The sequence below is a fragment of the Trichechus manatus genome, unplaced genomic scaffold, assembly GCF_000243295.1.
Source record: "Trichechus manatus latirostris isolate Lorelei unplaced genomic scaffold, TriManLat1.0 scaffold00001, whole genome shotgun sequence".
In the NCBI taxonomy this organism is placed as follows: Eukaryota; Metazoa; Chordata; class Mammalia; order Sirenia; family Trichechidae; genus Trichechus; species Trichechus manatus.
Genome location: NW_004443937.1, coordinates 28,166,399 through 28,184,958, shown reverse-complemented (window position 1 = coordinate 28,184,958; position 18,560 = coordinate 28,166,399). Strand labels below are relative to the sequence as shown.

Here is an 18,560-nt window from a genome sequence, read left to right as displayed (position 1 = left end):
TGGCCATACAGACAGGTGTGCCTCTGTTTAGCAAAACCCTTTTGTGAAAATTGAGATTTACCAAACAGGTAATTTATCCTAGAATCTTTAAATGAGGAGTTTTTCCTCCCTGTAAAAACACAGCTGTTCTGTAAAGCAGGTGAGGCTTGAGCCTCTGGTATTCCAGGCTGAGATTAGGAGGGGGCCTCCTCATTTCCCTGGTGACATCTACTCCTGTCTTTGCATCCCTGGCTCCCTGTGGTGCCCCAGGGAGGCCCTCCTGCCTTTGTCATCTGTGTCAGAACAGTGGGCAGATGTGTGTACTCATAGGCTGGATGGGGGTTTAGGGAGTGGGATTGAGCTGGAGGGGGAACAGGAGCCTGGAACATATATTTAATAAAATATCCCCAGGTTTGCAGGGAGCTGGGACCAAATCCTCCTCAGGAAGACGACAGTTGACCTTGGTTATGCCTGAGAAACTTTATGTTTTACGTCATTTGGGTCTCTCCCCCGCAGTTCATCTTGGCAAGCCAAACAATCACTGAATTGTTTCCGTGGAAACCCTAAACTGCAATTTGGATTAGCAGAATCAAAATAGAAACAAGGCAGCTTCAAGAATAAATAGACGCTTTGGAACCTGCTGGTTGCAAACTGCGAATTCAAGCCACAGCACAGGGCGTAGGAGAAGTGAGCCTATCCAGCCCTAAAAGGGCCCATGGCCACATGCCACCAATGTTGATGCCAAAGTCACTAGAAATCAGTTCTGTATGCGGTAGACTTTGGAACAATACTTAGGGCAGGAGCTGGCCAGTAGAAGCTTCTAGGAGAGGCTGAAGAAGGAGAGTCAGGGGCTGGAAGGGAAGGCTGAAGAGGAAGTGACAGGAACAAGGAAGAGAGGGATGAATGCATGGCAGAATGAAGACCAACAAGCAGCAGAGAGCCACAGTTTAGGCCTGGGAGAAGAGCCACACTTCTTTCAGAAGGATGATTCAGGAGTGATAGCTGAGGGTGGAAACAGTGACCCTGCCGTCAGTCCCATCCAGGTTGGGCTGTTCCTCACATCCTTGTTGAAAAGGCTCTCTCATTCAGAGACATTCTAAGGCTCTGGCAATTTGCTTTCTCCCTGGAGTGTGTGGGACAGCATTAATATTTTAGGTTCCAGCTAAATATTTACAGAGGGAATGAAGTCTTACTCCGGAAATCTACTGGACAATGGATCTCAGCCCTAGTAGGGAAGGACTTCCTGTCCTAGGCCAGCTGGAAAATGCTTGATTTGATGAAGAGTTGTGGCCTAAGGCCTGGCATAAAAATATTTTTCAAGACTGCAAACCCTTATAGAAAGCACCTATCTTTTTTGAGGATAGAGAAGTTGTTGGTCTCTGTGACCTTCTGGTGGGAGAGGAGTACTCTGGAGCTGGCCTGGGAGAGAGAAGTGGACATCTTGCTGGAGAACCCTCATTGGAAGCCCTTTGGAGCTTCTGAGGCAAAACACAAAAAAGGGAAGTTGCAAAGGGATACTAGAAAGCCCCCACTTTCAGAACAGGGCTGCAAGGAGCTGTTTGAATAAGAAGAAAGCAATCCCTGCCCTCAACAAGTATTTATCAAGTGTCTGCTAGTGTCAGACACCACCCTTGGTGCAGGGGACACAGCAGGGACAGGGTGGATGCTGCTCCTGCTTCTGGCATTTATATTCCACTGGGCAAGGCAGATGAAACACAAGTATACAAATCAATACATGATTTCAGATGCAGTTATGAGAAAATTAAAACAAGGAAAGAGGATGAGCAGTGAGTAGGATGAGCTCCTTCAGAAAGGGGGATGTCAGGAAAGGCCTCTCTGTGGAGATGACATGCGATACTCGAATGTTAAGACAATTAGGTGCTATAGTCAGCTTCATTTCCTTCCTCAGAATATAGCTGGAGTTGGATCAGAGAGAGGAGCCCCTGGGTGCTCTCTGGGCCCAGGCCCACAGATGCCCCACCACATCCACCCCTGTGCAGCCACATACAGCTCCAGCAGCATTAGAAGAGCCAAAAACATTGCATGCTCCAGGGACATGCCTGGGCTGTGTCACGCTCACCAAATCTGGCAGGAACACAGTAGCTAATAAAAAAAAAACAAAACCTTAGGAATAAAATAAGAAACACAATATCCTTCCTTGATGATCACCAGACACAGGCAGTATAGTTTTAATTAACCTAGCTTTATTAGGGCATAAGTTTACTGCTCATTCTACAAAAAGGCCCAGCTCATGGAACACTGAGTTATTCTGACCTTTGACTTCGTTACACAAAATGAAATACTTCTGAAGAAATACAGGATTTCGTAACTCACAGCCGCATGAAAGAACAAAGGGTCCTGCTCTAGCATTTCAAAGCTGCAGGACCCTTCAGTGAGGAGGCCACAGTTCTCTCAGCAGGGTCTTGACTTTGAATTAAATATGACTAAATACTTAACTTTTCAACTTAGAGTAATAAAAAATATCCAGATCCAGACCCCTTTGGCCCACATGCCTCATGCTAACAGCTCAACAGCCACCTGTGTGTGGTCAGCCCTTCTGGCAGGCTGGAAAGGGCTTGGAGGAAATCTGTGTGTGGCTGGGGTCCTTCCTCCCATGCCTTCCTCACACAAACCATGAAAACCAGTACAGGAGCCAGGGGAGGCTGGCAGAGGGCAGGAAGAGCAGACGTGCAGTGAGGCCCAATAGGGAGAGGAGCGGTGAGGGTAGCCTGAGGTAGAGCCCAAGTCTGAACTTCCTTGGCCTGCGAGAGGACCCCTGAGACTGCAGATGGTTCCTGGCTGAAGGCCTCAGGAGGCCCTTGCTCTGGAAATGAGACTGAGAGCAGCTCAGGCTGGTGCCTGGCATCCTTGCCAACCAAAGGTATTTTTGTTGGTGTCACAGGCAAATTCAACCTCTACAGACTTTTGTGGGATACATACCCCCTGAGAATAAGAAATGTAAAAATAAGAAGAAATCAAGAGCCACCACTTTCTATAATGGTCCACTCAGAGGCACCAATGTCATTTACTATACTGGCTTGGAAATGAGAAAATTCTGGAAGCCTTCCATCCCATGAAGATTTTCACTTTCATGTAACAAAGGAAAAGAAAAAGAAAAAACAGTTCGAGCAGGATGTTGTTTGTTCAAATTAACCTTGTGAGAAGTCTAGGGAATAAAAAAGATGGTACATACATCTTATTTAATGTCTTTAAGTGAACTGATGGGAAATTAGATCAATAAACTTAATGAAAGAAAACATACATGCTTTAAAATGAACGTTTCTTTATTTTTCATTACAAAACACATAAAAGTTGCAAAAATTCAAAAACTTCAGCAAGACAAATGGAAAGACAAAGTCTCCTATAAGTAGTTCACTGCTCCCAGAAATAATATAAGGTACACACAGCATCAAAGTGGCTGAAAAATAAGATTGGAAAAAACATCCAGGGAGAAGAATGGAGTCCTGTGGCTTGTGAGCAGCAGTGCTCTGGGTGTTTGTCTGGTACCTGTCACTTCTCTTTTGTTGGCAGCTCTAATACTCTCCGTTTCTCTGTTCACAAAAAGACCATCTTTATATGCTCTCCAATGTGTTCACTGACCAGAAAATGCAAACACAGACAGCATAACTCGATAAAAGCAAGGAAAAAAAAAAAAAAACAACCAGAGGCCCAGAGATGTACCGGTCATGAAGAGGGGGACGGACATTCTGAAGGCCAAATGTCGTGTTTGGGGAGCTGTGCTGCCACAGCAGCGGCTTTGTGAGGACCCTTCTGTACAAGATATTCCTCCTTTTCACTAAACACAGCTGCCCTCTTTCCAATGTCTCACAACCAGGCACTGGCCCAGCTTACATCACCTTTGTCTTTGCATGCTTCCTTCCAATAAATAAGGGTGCACTTATCCCACAGGGCTCTTGTCAGGGGCAGTACCTGGTACCCAGAACACCAGGTCTGCCTCCCTCCCCAGTGACCTCACCCGGCAGGGCTTCTGCCCCTGAGGGTCCCAGGCAAGCTGCAGGGGCTTTCTGCTGTTGGCCAGACCAACTGTTCTGCAGTGTGTCCCTCCAACTGAGACCAGTACACCATCCGCTGAAGTCACTGTCGGCTGGTCAGAAGCCATCATCACTGCTATCAAAAGCCAGGTCATAGAACAGATTCTTCCTTGGCTCCTTGCACAAAGGGGGCTCTGAACTTCTGAGGCTGAGGTCGCTGAACCAGCTCATCTGGTGGTCCGCCTGCGGGCTGCTGGAAAGCAGGCTGTTGTGTTGGGAAGGAAGTGTACCAAGCCTCAGGAGTCTTCCCTGCACTGCCCTCGCCGCCTTACTGGGCATGATTGCCCCTCCCATAGCGGGGCTGACGGGCTTTGTGGGGTTCCTGGAACGCCGGAGACGCAGAGGCTGCTGAAGGGGTTCCTGCTGCCCCGGGGAGGGCCCTTGTGGATCCGAAACTGAAGGCTCAGGGCCCTGATTTTTAGATTTGACAGCACTGGTCTTGCCTGGGGTTTGTTTTCGCTTCCTGGCTAGGAGCCTGCCTCTGTGGGCTTTCTTAGGCCGCTGCTTCTTGCCTTTTTTCCCTCTTTCTACAGTCCTGCCTTTCGGTTCGGTTACCAAACTTTGTCCACAGGGATCACGTGAAAACATACCTTTGGCCTGACATTCTCGGCAGGAGTTCTTAATGCTAGCTGCAAAGTTGTTTAAATCTAAGGATATGAGCTGTGAGTCTCCCTGAGAGACCAAGTCCCTGTCGCCAGGAACCTTGTGGCCCAGGATGCCAGGGTCATGGTTCTCAGGTTCTATTTTAATAAGGGCACACTGCTCACAGTTAGTCTGCACCTCCTTGTCCTGTACATGTTTGTTTCCTTTACTGAGCCCAGCTGCTGGCAGTGTGGCCTCTTCTCGGTGAATATCGCTCTTTGCTCCTTCACCCCAGATGCCAAACTCTCTAGGCCACAGAGAGCCCACACTGGGATTCCATGCAGCTGCGAGGGGCTGGGCCTGCCATCTAACTGGTTCCTCAGAGGCCAGTTTTTCCCGCCTGGTGAAACTGAAGCTCTGGGCTGGAGCTGGTGAGGTCTGGGAAGTGCTGTCTTTCACATGCTCATGTACTCGAGGCACCGAGATAAATTTCTTCAGGTCTGCTAGGACACCGGGTACGTTCAGCTGGCCTAGCTGCTCACACAGCTGCTGGAAGTCCTTGCTCTGCTGGGCAACTAAGACTTCAAGGTGCTTCAGGTTAGACTTCATTTCTACAAACTCTGCTTGTCTCTGGGGAAAGGCAGTGAGAAAGAGGAGTGACAGACAGTGCAACAACTCAGAATGCACAATAAAACATGAGAATAAACCAAAGGATGTGCCAACAAAACCGAGGCTCGCCCCTGCTGGGTAGCCCACAGGGAAGCATGGCGGCCCACATCATACCAGAACATTGGGGAGGAGGCTGGCCTCTACCTGGGTCAGTTACCAAGGGGCCTGTGCTGGCTTCTGGTCTTGGCTGAGAATTTGCAACTTTAATGGTGTCTCTCAGGGTCTTAGTAACAAAAAACAAACTTGAGGAAAGGGCCTGGGGTGTACACTTACAGCTTCAAGTCTCTTCTGCATCTCGAGGATGGTCTGCTCCGTGCTGCCTTTGTCCTGCACTGCCTCAAGCACCAGGTCACTCTGGGCCCTCACAGTCTCTTGCACTAAATACAGAACAATGACAATTCACCTCATGAAAACTATGTGATGCCCCACCTGCCCAAGCCACAGTGGTGGAGTGGAAAGAGCTGAACCCCAGGTCTCACAACCTTAACTTGCCCTACTAGTACCCAAGACTCTGTCGTCCCCGACCAGACTTGGTGGAGAGTGGAAGCCAGAGCAGGGTGGTTCTTCTACACTCCCTTCTTCCTTTCCTCCCTGAGAAGATCCTGGCCACAGCAGACCCAACCTCAGCATCTGCTGGGAACTGTGAGAATCTTGTGGTGTGATGGATCACTTTTACATGGCCTTTTTCATCATGGTCTTGTAACTCTCACCAAAAGACTGGATGGGACTATGCAAATGAGGTGCTCGTGGCCCACCAAGGGGATCCGATAGCTTACTAATAATGTATATAAGGTGCATGGCATATTTGTGGGGGTGGAACCATGCAAATAAGGTGTATGGAACCCTAACGAGGGGACTGGTCAGTTTTGCCATCCCCTTAGGCTTAAAAGAGAGCCAATTCCAGAGCAGAGAGGGGACCTGACTACCATCAAGAAAGAAGAGGGAGATGGGAGCAGAGTGTGTCCTTTGGATCTAGGATCTCTGTGTGGAGACTCTCCTAGGCCCAGGAGACAGAGAGAGAGCTGTAACACTGAAGATGGCAAGACGGCGAGGAATAGCAACAGAGAAATGGCAGCAGCAGAGGCAGCAGAACCAGGGGACCGGCAGGAGGCTTGCAAGTGCCTCCGGACACTTGTCAAAGCTAGACTTGCTGACCCACGGAGCAAGAGAGCTGACAGCCTTCAGGCTGAGGCTCACTGGCAGAGTAGGGTGCCTCTGGGCACTTACTGGCAGAGCTAAAAGAGCTTTGTAACACTTGCTCAAGCAGGGCGGAGGCTGAGGGGCCAGAGAGAGGCACGCCTGTGGACACAGCTGAGAAGAGGTTATCCTGATCGAAGAACTGTAGCCTGAGCATTCCTGAACCTGAATTGTAACCTGTTACTTTCCTAATAGACTCCATAATCTTGAGTATTGTCTGTGAGTTCTGTGTGGCCATTGCAACGAATTACTGAACCCAGCAGAGAAGTAGAGAGTGCCATGGGAGGGACGGTTGGTGTAAGAATTGGTAAAAAGGTTGGCGGGTGGAGGCATGTCTGACCTCTGCCTTATAGCAATCAGCCTTGGGCTGTTGATCTTGATTCTCCTACCACCTTGTGAAGTTAGAGGCGGTCAGATGCCCTTTTTGGCCCACCAGGCCATTTTTACAAATCTTCTGCCCAGATGACCACACTGACCTTCTCCTTAGCCTTCCTCCTGGGCCCTGTCATCAGAGTGATCTTTCTGATATGTGGATATGATCATACCCCCTCTGAAACCTTTACTGAAACCTTCATGGCACCCCAATGGCCAAAGGATGCAGTCCAAATCTCTAAGTTGGCTGATAAGACCCAGGATGGCTGGCCTCCTCCTACTTCTCAAGGCTTACTTCACATTCTCTACCCCCTCGTTCTCCTCATCTCTGGGCTCCGACCAGACTATTCCCTGAGCAGTCTCTCTCACCTATGGCCTTTGCACGTGCTCTTCCCTTGGCCTAGAGTAATCCTGCTTCTGTTCCTATCACCATACCCTTTTCCCCAACCACCACCTTAGTTCAGCTAATTCCTATGCCTCCTTCTGATCTCAGCTTAGCAGTCACTTCATCAGAAAATATAATTCCCCTTGAGGCCTGGGTGCTCCTTCTCTCTTCTGGTGGCACCATGTGTGTTCTACCATTCCTTATCACCTTCTGAGTAAGTGCCAGGTCACTTAACTATCCCCTGTTTATACTTGGGTCATAATGGGCTCTGTGAGCTGGGTGCCAACCACGTCAGGACTGATACTAATTTCCCTCTTTTCCATAGCAAGACTTCATACACACACACATTTATTTAATAACACTTTGTGTTGCAATTAATTGTTGTGGTCCTCTTGCTAGACTATGAGTTACGTGAAGACACTTTTACATTTACTCAACAAATACCTAAATGACATTCTTACATTTATTCAACAAATATTTAATGAGCATCTACTATGTGTCAGGCACTGGGCCATGTGCTATAGATATAATAGTGACAAAGACAGATGAAGCCCTCTTGAAATTACAGTCTCAGGAAAAACAGGTAGTTAATAAGTAATTACACAAATAACTACTTATAGATATGTAAATAAGTGCTCTGAAGGAAAAGTATAGAGAGCCTTTAGACCATGTAACAGGTGAACCTAGCATGTTAGGGGTGGGGTAAGTGAGGTAAGACGTCCTTATGGGACAGATCGGTATTTAGCTATATCAGTGTTAACCCATGGAGGAAAGAATGTTACCCACAGAAGAAAGAGCATACTCCCCAAAAAGGAGCTACGAGGTCAGTGTGACTGAAGCATGGTGAGGGAGGGGCAGGGTGGTCTGAGTGGAGGCCACAGCTGGATGGAGGGGTATGTGAGCCATGTTAAGATTTGTGGACTTGATTCTAAGACTTTATTCACTGACACAGCTAAACAGGGGGTTAACAGGATTACATGTCCTGTTTAAAAGAAGCCTTCTTCCTGCAATGTGGATGATAAACTGGAGGAGAAAAAAACTGGATAGAAGACCAGAACAGAAACCAGAAATGACTAAAATAAAAATGGGGATCTGAAATCAGTGGGAAAAAGATGGATTATTCAATTATGGCATTGGGACAAAATAATTAACCTGAATCTCTACCACAATCCTGTTAAAAAATACCAAAGTGCTCCAGTATGGTTTAGTTTAGAAACAATCAGAAGTTCTTTTCCTCCTTATTCAGGCTTATTTCAGAGTCCTGCAGAAGAGCACAAAGAGTTATAATTGCCATCTCAAAATCCCTTTTCTGGTTTGATCTACTTTGGAGAATAAAGCCTGACCTTTAAGAGGGAAAAGCACAGAGAAACTACTGTTAAGTTCAGACACATCTTAAGTGAATAACAAGTACAATTTGCAAGTAATCGTGAATAATACACCAGATAATCTTTTTGTCTTCTCATAACTAACTAAACATGTTTTAAGATTCTTGACAAATTAAGTTTTTCATTTTATATGGGTAAAAATCCATTTGGCAATAAGAGACTGCTTAACTTTTCACAATAAATGGAAGGAAAACCAGAGGCCATCTGGTGCTCATGAAGGACAAGATAACAAATTCAAATTTAGTCTTACTTGAAAACTTGCCTAAATTTGTTTAGCCATAGGTAACCCTGGGTTCTAGTCTATCTTTTTTGTCTTCTCATCAACAAAGAGCAGGGATTTACCACAGGGAACCTAAATAAACAGAGATCCTGGGCAGCTGAAATGGTTAACGTGCTTGGCTGCTAACTGAAAGGCTGGAGGTTCAAGTCCACCCAGAGGCACCTTGGAAGAAAAGCCTGGTGATCTACTTCCAAAAAATTAGCCATTGGAAACCCTGTAGAGCACAGCTCTACTCTGACACGCATGGCTTTGTCATGAGTTGGAATCGACTTGACAGCAACTAGTTACTGTTTTTTTGGTCGTTGTTGTTGTTTACTTAAATAAACAAAGATTCTTTTTAAGTCCAAGAGATTACTTCAGAGTTTATCTCTAAAAAAGGAAAAAAAAAGATCCTTCCTAAAAGGAAGCTCACATTTCAGATTTCTTATACTAATATAAATTTTAGATAGATTAACAAATTTAGTATAAATCATACAAAACCAGAAGGAACAGATTGGGAGAAACCTTTTGGGACTCATATATCTGATAAGGATCTAGTATGAAAAAAAATATTGTTATGGATTGAATTATGTCCCCAAAAGTATCTCTCAACTTGGTTAGGCCATGATTCCCAGTATTGTGTGATTGTCCACTATTTTGTCATCTGATGTGATTTTCCTGTGTATTGTAAATCCTACCTCAATTATGTTAATGGGGGCCTTGGAGGCCCAGTGGTTAAAAGCTTGGCTGCTAACCAAAAGGTCACAGTTTGAATCCACCAGCCACTCCCTGGAAACCCTGTGGGGCAGTTCTACTCTCCTATAGGGTCGCTATGAGTTGGAATTGACTCGATGGCAACGTTTTATGGGCATGATGTTAATGAGGCAGGATTAGAGGCGGTTACATTAATGAGGCAAGACTCAATCTACAAGATTAGGTTGTGTCTTAAATCAGTCTCTTTTGAGATATAAAAGAGAGAAGCGAGCAGAGAGACACGGGGACCTAATAGCAACAAGAAACAAGATCCAGGAGAAAAGCGTGTCCTTTGGACCCAGGGTCCCTGTGCTGGGAAGCTCCTCGAATGGGGATGAGGACCTTCCCCCAGAGCTGACAGAGAGAAAAAGCCTTCCCTGGAGCTGGCACATTGAATTTGGACTTCTAGCCTCCTGGACTGTGAGAGAATAAATTTCTCTTTGTTAAAGCCATCCACTTGTGGTATTTCTGTTATAGCAGTACTAGATGACTAAGATAAATATATATATTAAAAAAAAAAAAAAAACTTCCACAACTTAACAACAAAAAGACAAACAACCGAATCAGAAAATGGGCAAAGGACTTGAACAGAAATTTCACCTAAGAGGATATACAAATGGCCAACAAGCACTAGGAAAATGCAAATCAAAATCACAAGGAGATACCACCTTACCCCCACTAGAATGACTTTGATTAAAAAAATGGAAAACAATAGGTGTTGGCAAGTATACGGAGAAATTAGAACCTTCATCCACTGCTAGTGGGAAGGTAAAATGGCACAGCCACTGTGGAAAACAGTTTGGCAGTTCCTTAAAAAGTTGAACACAGAACTATCATATGTCCCAGCAATCTCAATCCTAAGTATACCCAAAATATTTGAAAGCAGGAACGCAATAGAAACCTGTACACCAATGTTCACTGAAGCACTATACACAATAGTCAAAAGGTAGAAACCACCTTAATGTCCATCAACAGATGAATGGATAAACAAGATGTGGTTTATATACACACAGTGGAATCTTACCCAGCCATACAGAGAAATGAAGTCCTGATACATGCTACTACATGGATAAACCTTGACAACATTATGCTGAGTGCCATAAGTCAGTCACAAAAGGACAAATACTGTATGATCTCACTTATATGAAATAGGCAAATATATAGAAACCAAAGCTTATTAGTGGTTACCAGGGATGGGAGGGAGGGGGAAGGGGAAGTTATTGTTTAGAGGGCACTGAGTTTATGTTACTGGAAAAGGGTAAGTTGGAAAAGGATAGTGACAATGTTTACACAATATGAAAACTGTAGTCAATGTTACTGAACTATACTTATAAAAATCGTTGAATTGGCCAAATGCTTTGTTATGCATATTTTTACTACACACACACACACACACACACACACACACACAAAGAACCAGAAGGAAACATGGGTGAAACTGTAACCTTGTAGTGAGGAAGGCCTTTCTAAGCAAGACATAAACCTAGAAACCATAAAGATGGATGAGTTTTTATGCCCTTGTTAAGTTTATTCCTGAGTAATGTATCTTCTGTGTTGGTTTTATAAATGGAGGATTTCCTTCCATTATATTTTTTACTAATTTCTGCTACCTTATTGAATTATCTAATCATTTGTAGCACATTTTTAGTTGATTCTCAGAATACTAAGGAAAAAGAAAAGACTCAAAAAAATGTCCACAAAGGGGGGAAAAAAAAGATAACATATAAAGACTAGGAAGCAGAATCGTGACACTACAAGAAAAGAAAATTAAGGACTATAGGTGAATATAGGTGCAAAAATCCTCAAGAAAATAGTAGCAAACCAAATTCAACACCCTATTAAAAGGATTATACACCATAATCAAGTAGGATTTATCCAAGGAATGCAAGGGTGGTTCAACTTAAGAAATCAATCAATGTAATATGCCATATTAGTAGAGTGAAGGAAAAAAAAACCCACATGATTATATCAGTTGATGCAGAAAAGGCATTTGACAAAATCCAACAGATAAAAACACTCAGCAAACTAGGAATAGAAGGAACATTTCTCAATATGATAAAAGGCATTTATGAAAAACCCATAGTTAACATCATACTCAATGGTGAAAGACTGAGAGCTTTCCCTCCAAGATCAGAAACAATACAAGGATGCCTACTTTCATGACAGCTATTCAACACTGCACTAGAAGTTCTAGCCAGAGTACTTAGACAAGAAAAAAGAAATAAAAGGCATTCAAATTTAAAAGGAAGAGGTAAAACTATCTCTGTTCACAAATGACATGATGTTATACATAAAAGACCCTAAAGAACCCAGAAAAAAATTGTTAGAGCTAATAAACAAATTCAGAGAAGTTGGAGGATACAAAGTCAACACACAAAAATCAGTTGTATTTCTATACACTAGTAATGAGCAAACCAAAAAGGAAATTGAGAAAACAATTACATTTACAATAACATCAAAAAGAATAAAGTACCTAGGAATAAATTTAACCAAGGAGGTAAAAGACTTATACACTGAAAACTATGTAATATGGCTAAAAGAAATTAAAGAAGACCTAAATAAACAGAAAGACATCTCGTGTTCATGGATTGGAAGACTTAAGATGTCAATACTACCCACAGCGATCTATAGACTCAATGTAATCCCTATAAAATTAAACAACTTTCTTTGTAGAAACGGAAAAGCCAATCTTCAAATTCATATGGAATTGGAAAAAACAAAACTTGTTGCGGTCGAGTCGATTCCGATTCATGGTGAACCCATGTGTTACAGGGAAGAATTGCTTCATAGAGGTGAAATTGCAAGGGGCCCTCAATAGCCAAAACAATTTTGAAAAAGAAGAGCAAAGAAGGACTCACACTTCCTGATTTAAAAACGTACTATAAAGCTATAGTAATTAAAATATTGTGTTACTGGTGTAAGAATAGACATATAAACCAATGGAATAGAATCAAAATCTTGAAATAAGCCCATCTTTCTATCATAAATTGATTTTCAACAAGAGTATCTAGTCCATTCAATGGGGAGAGAAGAGTCTCTTCAATAAATGGTGCTGGCCCGGCTGGAGCAAAGCGGAATGAAGAAGATCAAAGACACAAGGGAAAGATTAGTATAAAGGATTAATGGACCACGACCACCACAACCTCCACCAAACTGAGCCCAGAACAACTAGATGGTGCCTGGTTACCACCACCGACTGCTCTGGCAGGGATCACAATAGAGGGTCTTGGACAGAGCGGGGGAAAAAAATATAGAACAAAATTCAAATTCACACACACACACACACAAAAACTAGGCTTGCTGGTTTGACAGAGACTGCAGAAACCCCAAGAGTATGGCCCCCAGACACCCTTTTAACTGAGTACTAAAGTCACTCCTGAGGTTCACCCTTCAGCCAAACATTAGACAGGTCTATAGGGCCAACAATAACACATGTGAAGGTCATGCTTCATAGTTCAATCATGTATATGAGACTAAGGGGCACACCAGCCCAAAAGCAAAGATGAGAAGGTAGGAAGGGACAGGAATCTGGACAAATGGAAACAGGGAACCTGGGGTGGAGAAGGGGAGAGTGTTGACACATCACAGCGTTCGCAACCAGTGTCACAAAACAATTTGTGTATTAACTGTTTAATGAGGAATGAATTTGCTCCGTAAACTTTCACCTAAGTCACAGTTAAAAAAAGAAAAAAAAAGAAAGAAAGAAAAATGGTGCTGGGACAACTCGATCTCGACATGCAAAAGAATTAAGTTGGACCCATACTTACACCATATATAAAAATTAACTCAAAATGGATCAATGACCTAAACATAAAAATTAAAACCATAAAACTCTTAGAATAAAACATAGGGATAATGCTTAGGGACCTAGTTTTTTTTTTTTTTAATTGTGCTTTAAGTGAAAGTTTACAATTCAAGTTAGTCTCTAATACAAAAATTTATACACACATTGTTTTGTGACCTTAGTTGCGTCCCCTATACTGTGACAGCACGCTTCTCCTTTCCACCTCGGATTTCCTTTGTCCATTCAACCAGCTCCTGACACTCTCTGCCTTCTCATCTCACCTCTAGACAGGAGTTGCCCATTTAGTCTCATGTATCTACTTGAACTAAGAAGCAGACTCTTCACAAGTATCATTTTATGTCCCATAGTCCAGTCTAATCTTTGTCTGAAGAGTAGGCCTCAGGAATGGTTTTAGTTTTAGACTAACAGAGAGTCCGGGGGCCATGTCTTCCGGGGTCCCTCCAGTCTCAATCAAACCATTAAGTCTGGTCTTTTTACTAGAATTTGAGTTCTGCACCCCACTTTTCTTCTGTTCCTTCAGGGTCTCTCTGTTGTGTTCCCTGTCAGGGCGGTCATTGTGGTAGCTGGGCACCATCTAGTTCTTCTGGTCTCAGGCTGATGTAGTCTCTGGTTTATGTGGCCCTTTCTGTCTCTTGGGCTAATACTTTCCTTGTGTCTTTGGTGTTCTTCATTCTCCTTTACTCCAGGAGGGTTGGGACCAATTGATGTATCACAGATGGCCGCTCGCTAGCTTTTAAGAGCCCAGATGTCACTCACCAAAGTGGGATGCAGAACATTTTCTTAATAAACTTTGTTATGCCAGTTGACTGAGATGTCCCCTGAAAGCATGGTCCCCAGACCTCTGCCCCTGCTACTCTGTCCCTCGAAGTGTTTGGTTGTGTTCAGGAAACTTCTCAGCTTTGGTTTAGTCCAGTTGAGCTGACTTCCCCTGTAGTGTGTGCTATCCTTCCCTTCACCTAAAATAATTCTTGTCTACTTTCTAGTTAGTGAGTGAATAACCCTCTCCCTCCCTCCGCACCCTTGTAACTATCAAAGAATGTTTTCTTCTGTGTTTAAACCTTTTCTTTAGTTCTTGTAACAGTAGTCTTATACAACATTTGGGACCTAGTTTTTGACAATGGATTCTTAAATATGAAAACAAAAGCATGAATAACAAAAGACAAAATAGATAAAATGGACCTCATCAAAATTCAGAACTTTTATGCATCAAAGGACTTTACCAAGAAAGTGAAGAAACAATCTAGACAATGAGAGAAAACATTTGGTAACCATATATCTGATAAGGGTTTAATATTCCGGATATACAAAGAACTCCTACAACTAAAACAAAACAAACAAACAAAAAAACCAATTAAAATATGGGCGAAGGAATGGAAAAGGTACCTCTCCAAAGAAGATACACAAATGGCCAATAAGTACATGAAGAGATGCTCAACTTCATCAGGAAAATGCAAGTCAGAATCACAATGAGACACCACTTCACACCTACTAGGATGGATGGCTATCATCAAAAAAACAAAAACAGAAAATAACAAGTGTTGGTGAGAATGTGGAGAAATTAAAACCCTCATGCATTGCTGGTGAGAATGCAAAATGGTGCAGTCACTGTGGAAAACAGCTTGGCAGTTCCTTAAAAAGTTAAAAATAGAATTACCTTATGACCTAATAATTCTACTCTTAGGTATATACCCAAAAGAATTGAAAGCAGGGACAAAACAGACACTTGTACACCAACGTTCACTGCAGCATTATTTACAACAACCAGAAGGTGGAAACAACCTAAGTCCATCAACATTAAACAAAATATGATATAGTTATACAATGGAATATTATACAGCCATAGAAAGGAACAAAATTCTTTGTTTTTTATTGTTGTTGTGGTTAATCAACCAGGAATGAAGTTCTAATATATGCTACAACAAGGATGAATCTTGAAGACATTACCCTAAGTGAAATAATCTAGACACAGAAGGAGAAATATTATAGGACTTCCTTTATATGAATTATCTAGAATAGGCAAATTCATAGAAATGAAAGTAGAATAGAGGTTACTCATAGCTGGAGAGGGGGAGGGTGATGGGGAATTATTGTTTAATGGCTATAGAGCTTCTGTTTGGGATGATAAAAAAGATTTGGAAATAGATAGTAGTGATGGTTACACAACATTGTGAATATACTTAGTACCACTGAATTATACACTCAAAAATGGTTAAATGGTAAATTTCATGTACATTTTACCACAATTAAAAAAAGAAACTGAAAAAAATAAAATTAGAACTTTTTAGAAAGCAAACTTTCTCCTACTTCTTAACCCCAGTACAAGTTAAATTCCATGTATCAATCAATTAGAAAGAGGCTGTTTACGTTTCAAGTACTGGATTCCTGTACCTAAACTCAAAAGGGATGTTTGCTGGTCACATACTTTTCAAGACATTATGGAGATATTTGTAGTAGAAAGCAAACGTAACCATCTTTCCTTAGAAGAGTTCCAAAATAGTAGTGTTTCTTAGCAACAGTGGACATTACTGACCTCTCCCCACTCCTTGAAAGTAGAAGATGAGGAAGGCAAGCAAAGTGTTCAAGTCTGGATTCAGCACTTAGAAAACATCAGTCTGTGGTCCCATACATTCTGTCCTTGCCTCCAGGGAGACATATGTTTGGTGCCTCTCCTTTACAGGAGCTTTTATTCTGAGTCCATTACTTCCAAAGTCAATCTATTCTTTCTCTTTTTCAAAATTTTATTTATGAAAATAACTCGAAACCATTAACAATACAAATGGGCTGCAGTGAACAACTATTAAACCTCTCCCATGCAGACCATGGTCTCACTTCCTGGATTTAACATTATCAGTAGTTTCTGGAATTTTGCATTAATATAGTGCATATGCATATCCTTGTATAGATTGACTGTGTATGTATGTTTCTTAGAAAGGTACTCATTTAATTTCTGCTTTGGCTATTAACAGTCAGTATTTTTAGCTTTTGTGTAAAAATTCCATTTAAAATCCACTTCCATATTCTGGAGAATATCTCTCTTTTCCTATGAAGAACTTTTTTTGTTTGTTTCTATTTTAGCAATTTGATAAGAGCTTACTGAGACAAGATCAGATTCTGATGCAACTTAGAAATGAATGCTTTTCCACCCATGGCCAGTGATTTTCCTTTTACCCTGTAGCTTTGCCTCCCTGCTGTGCTGATGAATAAGCCTAAGGAAAGGTCTGGGAGCCTCTGTGTATAAGGGGAGGACCCTCAGCACCCCTTTTTTTGGGGAACACCCTTCCAGTTTCTGCTGGCCACAAGGATGTGTCCTGAAGCAAACTATGTGTACATGTGAACGGTTCCTCACTGTTTTCATTTAACAGTGAACAGGTCCTTCCATTCCAACATGGTTCTCATTCTTAACAATTATATGTGTCTTGCTTAGAAAGGCTTTCCCTACTTCAAAATTACAAAAATGTTTCCCAGGTTTTCTTCTAGTTCTTTTATGATTTAATCAACACACCTAATATATTGATTCATATGGAATTTATTTTAATGTAAAGAGTTACCTATTTTCCAAAAGAGACATTTTTTTAATTTGACAGTGACTCTTCCATTTTATTTTCTTAACAATCATATTTTTCAATGGAACTGATGCCTATCACATGAAAGTACTGCTCTCCACTTAATTAGCCCACCTAAACTCATTGTGAAGCAGAATGTGGGTGGCCTTGGCAATTCATTTTATTACTCTCGTCACTGGTATCCTAAGCTGAAGAACAGAAGGAGTTAAATTAGATCACTATGGTGACCTTTCTGATTGTGCAGGTAGAGTGTGACTGGGGGAAGATTTCATGACCTTACTCTCTGACAGCTCCAATTATGTTATAATATAAGACAGCACTTCCACACAGCATCTTTACCTCCTCTTTTCCTGATGAGCACAGTGAGCAGAGTGCAAACCTGCAGAATGCACTGAGTGGAGTTTAGTGCTGTGGGCTAGCTGGACTGGGCCTGGCCAGATGATAGAGAATTTGTCTGGTTCCTCTCTCAGTGGACTAACTTTGTATTCCTGGTCATTACTTATCAAGAAAGGGAATGATTCTGAACAAGCTAATTGTGCCCATTTTCAAGAATGACTTGGTCTTCTAATTAATATGATGTCACTCTGTCTGTCACTGTTTGGCCTCTTGGTGCGGCTCCCTCTTCTGAGTCTTGTTATTGTTGTTAGGTGTCATTGAGTCAGTTCCGGCTCACAGTGACCCTATGTGCAACAGAACTGAAACATCGCCTGGTCCTGCGTCATCCTCATGATCGTTATGCCTGAGCCCGTTGTTGCAGCCACTGTGGCAATCCATCTCGTTGAGGGTCTTCCTTTTTTTTTGCTGACTCTCCACTTTACCAAGCATGATGTCCTTCTCCAGGGACTGATCCTTCCTGATAACATGCCCAAAGTATGTGAGACAAAGTCTCACCATCCTTGCTTCTAAGTAGCATTCTGGCTGTACTTCTTCCAAGACAGATTTGTTCGTTCTTTTGCCAGTCCATGGTATATTCAATATTCTTCGCCAACACCATAATTCAAAGGCATCAATTCTTCTTCAGGCTTCCTTATTTATTGTCCAGCTTTCGTACACATATGAGGTGATTGAAAACATCATGGCTTGGGTCAGGCACACCTTAGTCCTTAAAGTGACATCTTTGCTTTTTAACACTTTAAAGAGGTCTTTTGTAGCAGTGTCTTAGCCTCTGAAAATCCAGGAACCATTGAAGGCAAAGGATCAGGATCCCTAGGCCTACTATGAGCCAGGCTCAGTTCTAATCCTATCTCTCTGCCATGACTTTGTGTTGGTCAAGGGGCCTTAAATGCCACACCTTTGCTGCAGTCTTCTGTTTTGTGCTTCAACTAGTTTTAAATGTAGAAAGCAAAAAACAAAACAACAAAAGAGTGCTTTCCTTGGGCACTTACAAGTGAGCTATTCTACCATTTTATGCAATGGAAGCATCCCTGATTTGCCTCTGCTCTTAACCTTGCTACCTTTTGTGGGGTAACAGTCTTAGGCTTCCAGAACTGGTTTCCAAACAGATGCACAGTTACTCTGGGTAGAATATACCCAGGTTGGAAGCCAGCAGACAGTGCAGT

General features: G+C 42.5%; 1 protein-coding gene across 1 annotated transcript in view; it reads right to left on the bottom strand.

Moving 5' to 3' along the window:
* Positions 1–4,088: 4,088 nt before the first annotated feature.
* Positions 4,089–18,560, bottom strand: part of IHO1 (interactor of HORMAD1 1) — a 32,503-nt gene continuing 18,031 nt past the window's right edge. The window contains exons 6-7 of the mRNA XM_004368521.2: positions 5,556–5,659; positions 4,089–5,243 (exon numbers count right to left, since the gene is read on the bottom strand). Of these exons, the coding sequence (XP_004368578.1) occupies positions 4,089–5,243; positions 5,556–5,659 (1,259 nt within the window). The remainder of the gene's footprint in view (positions 5,244–5,555; positions 5,660–18,560) is intronic.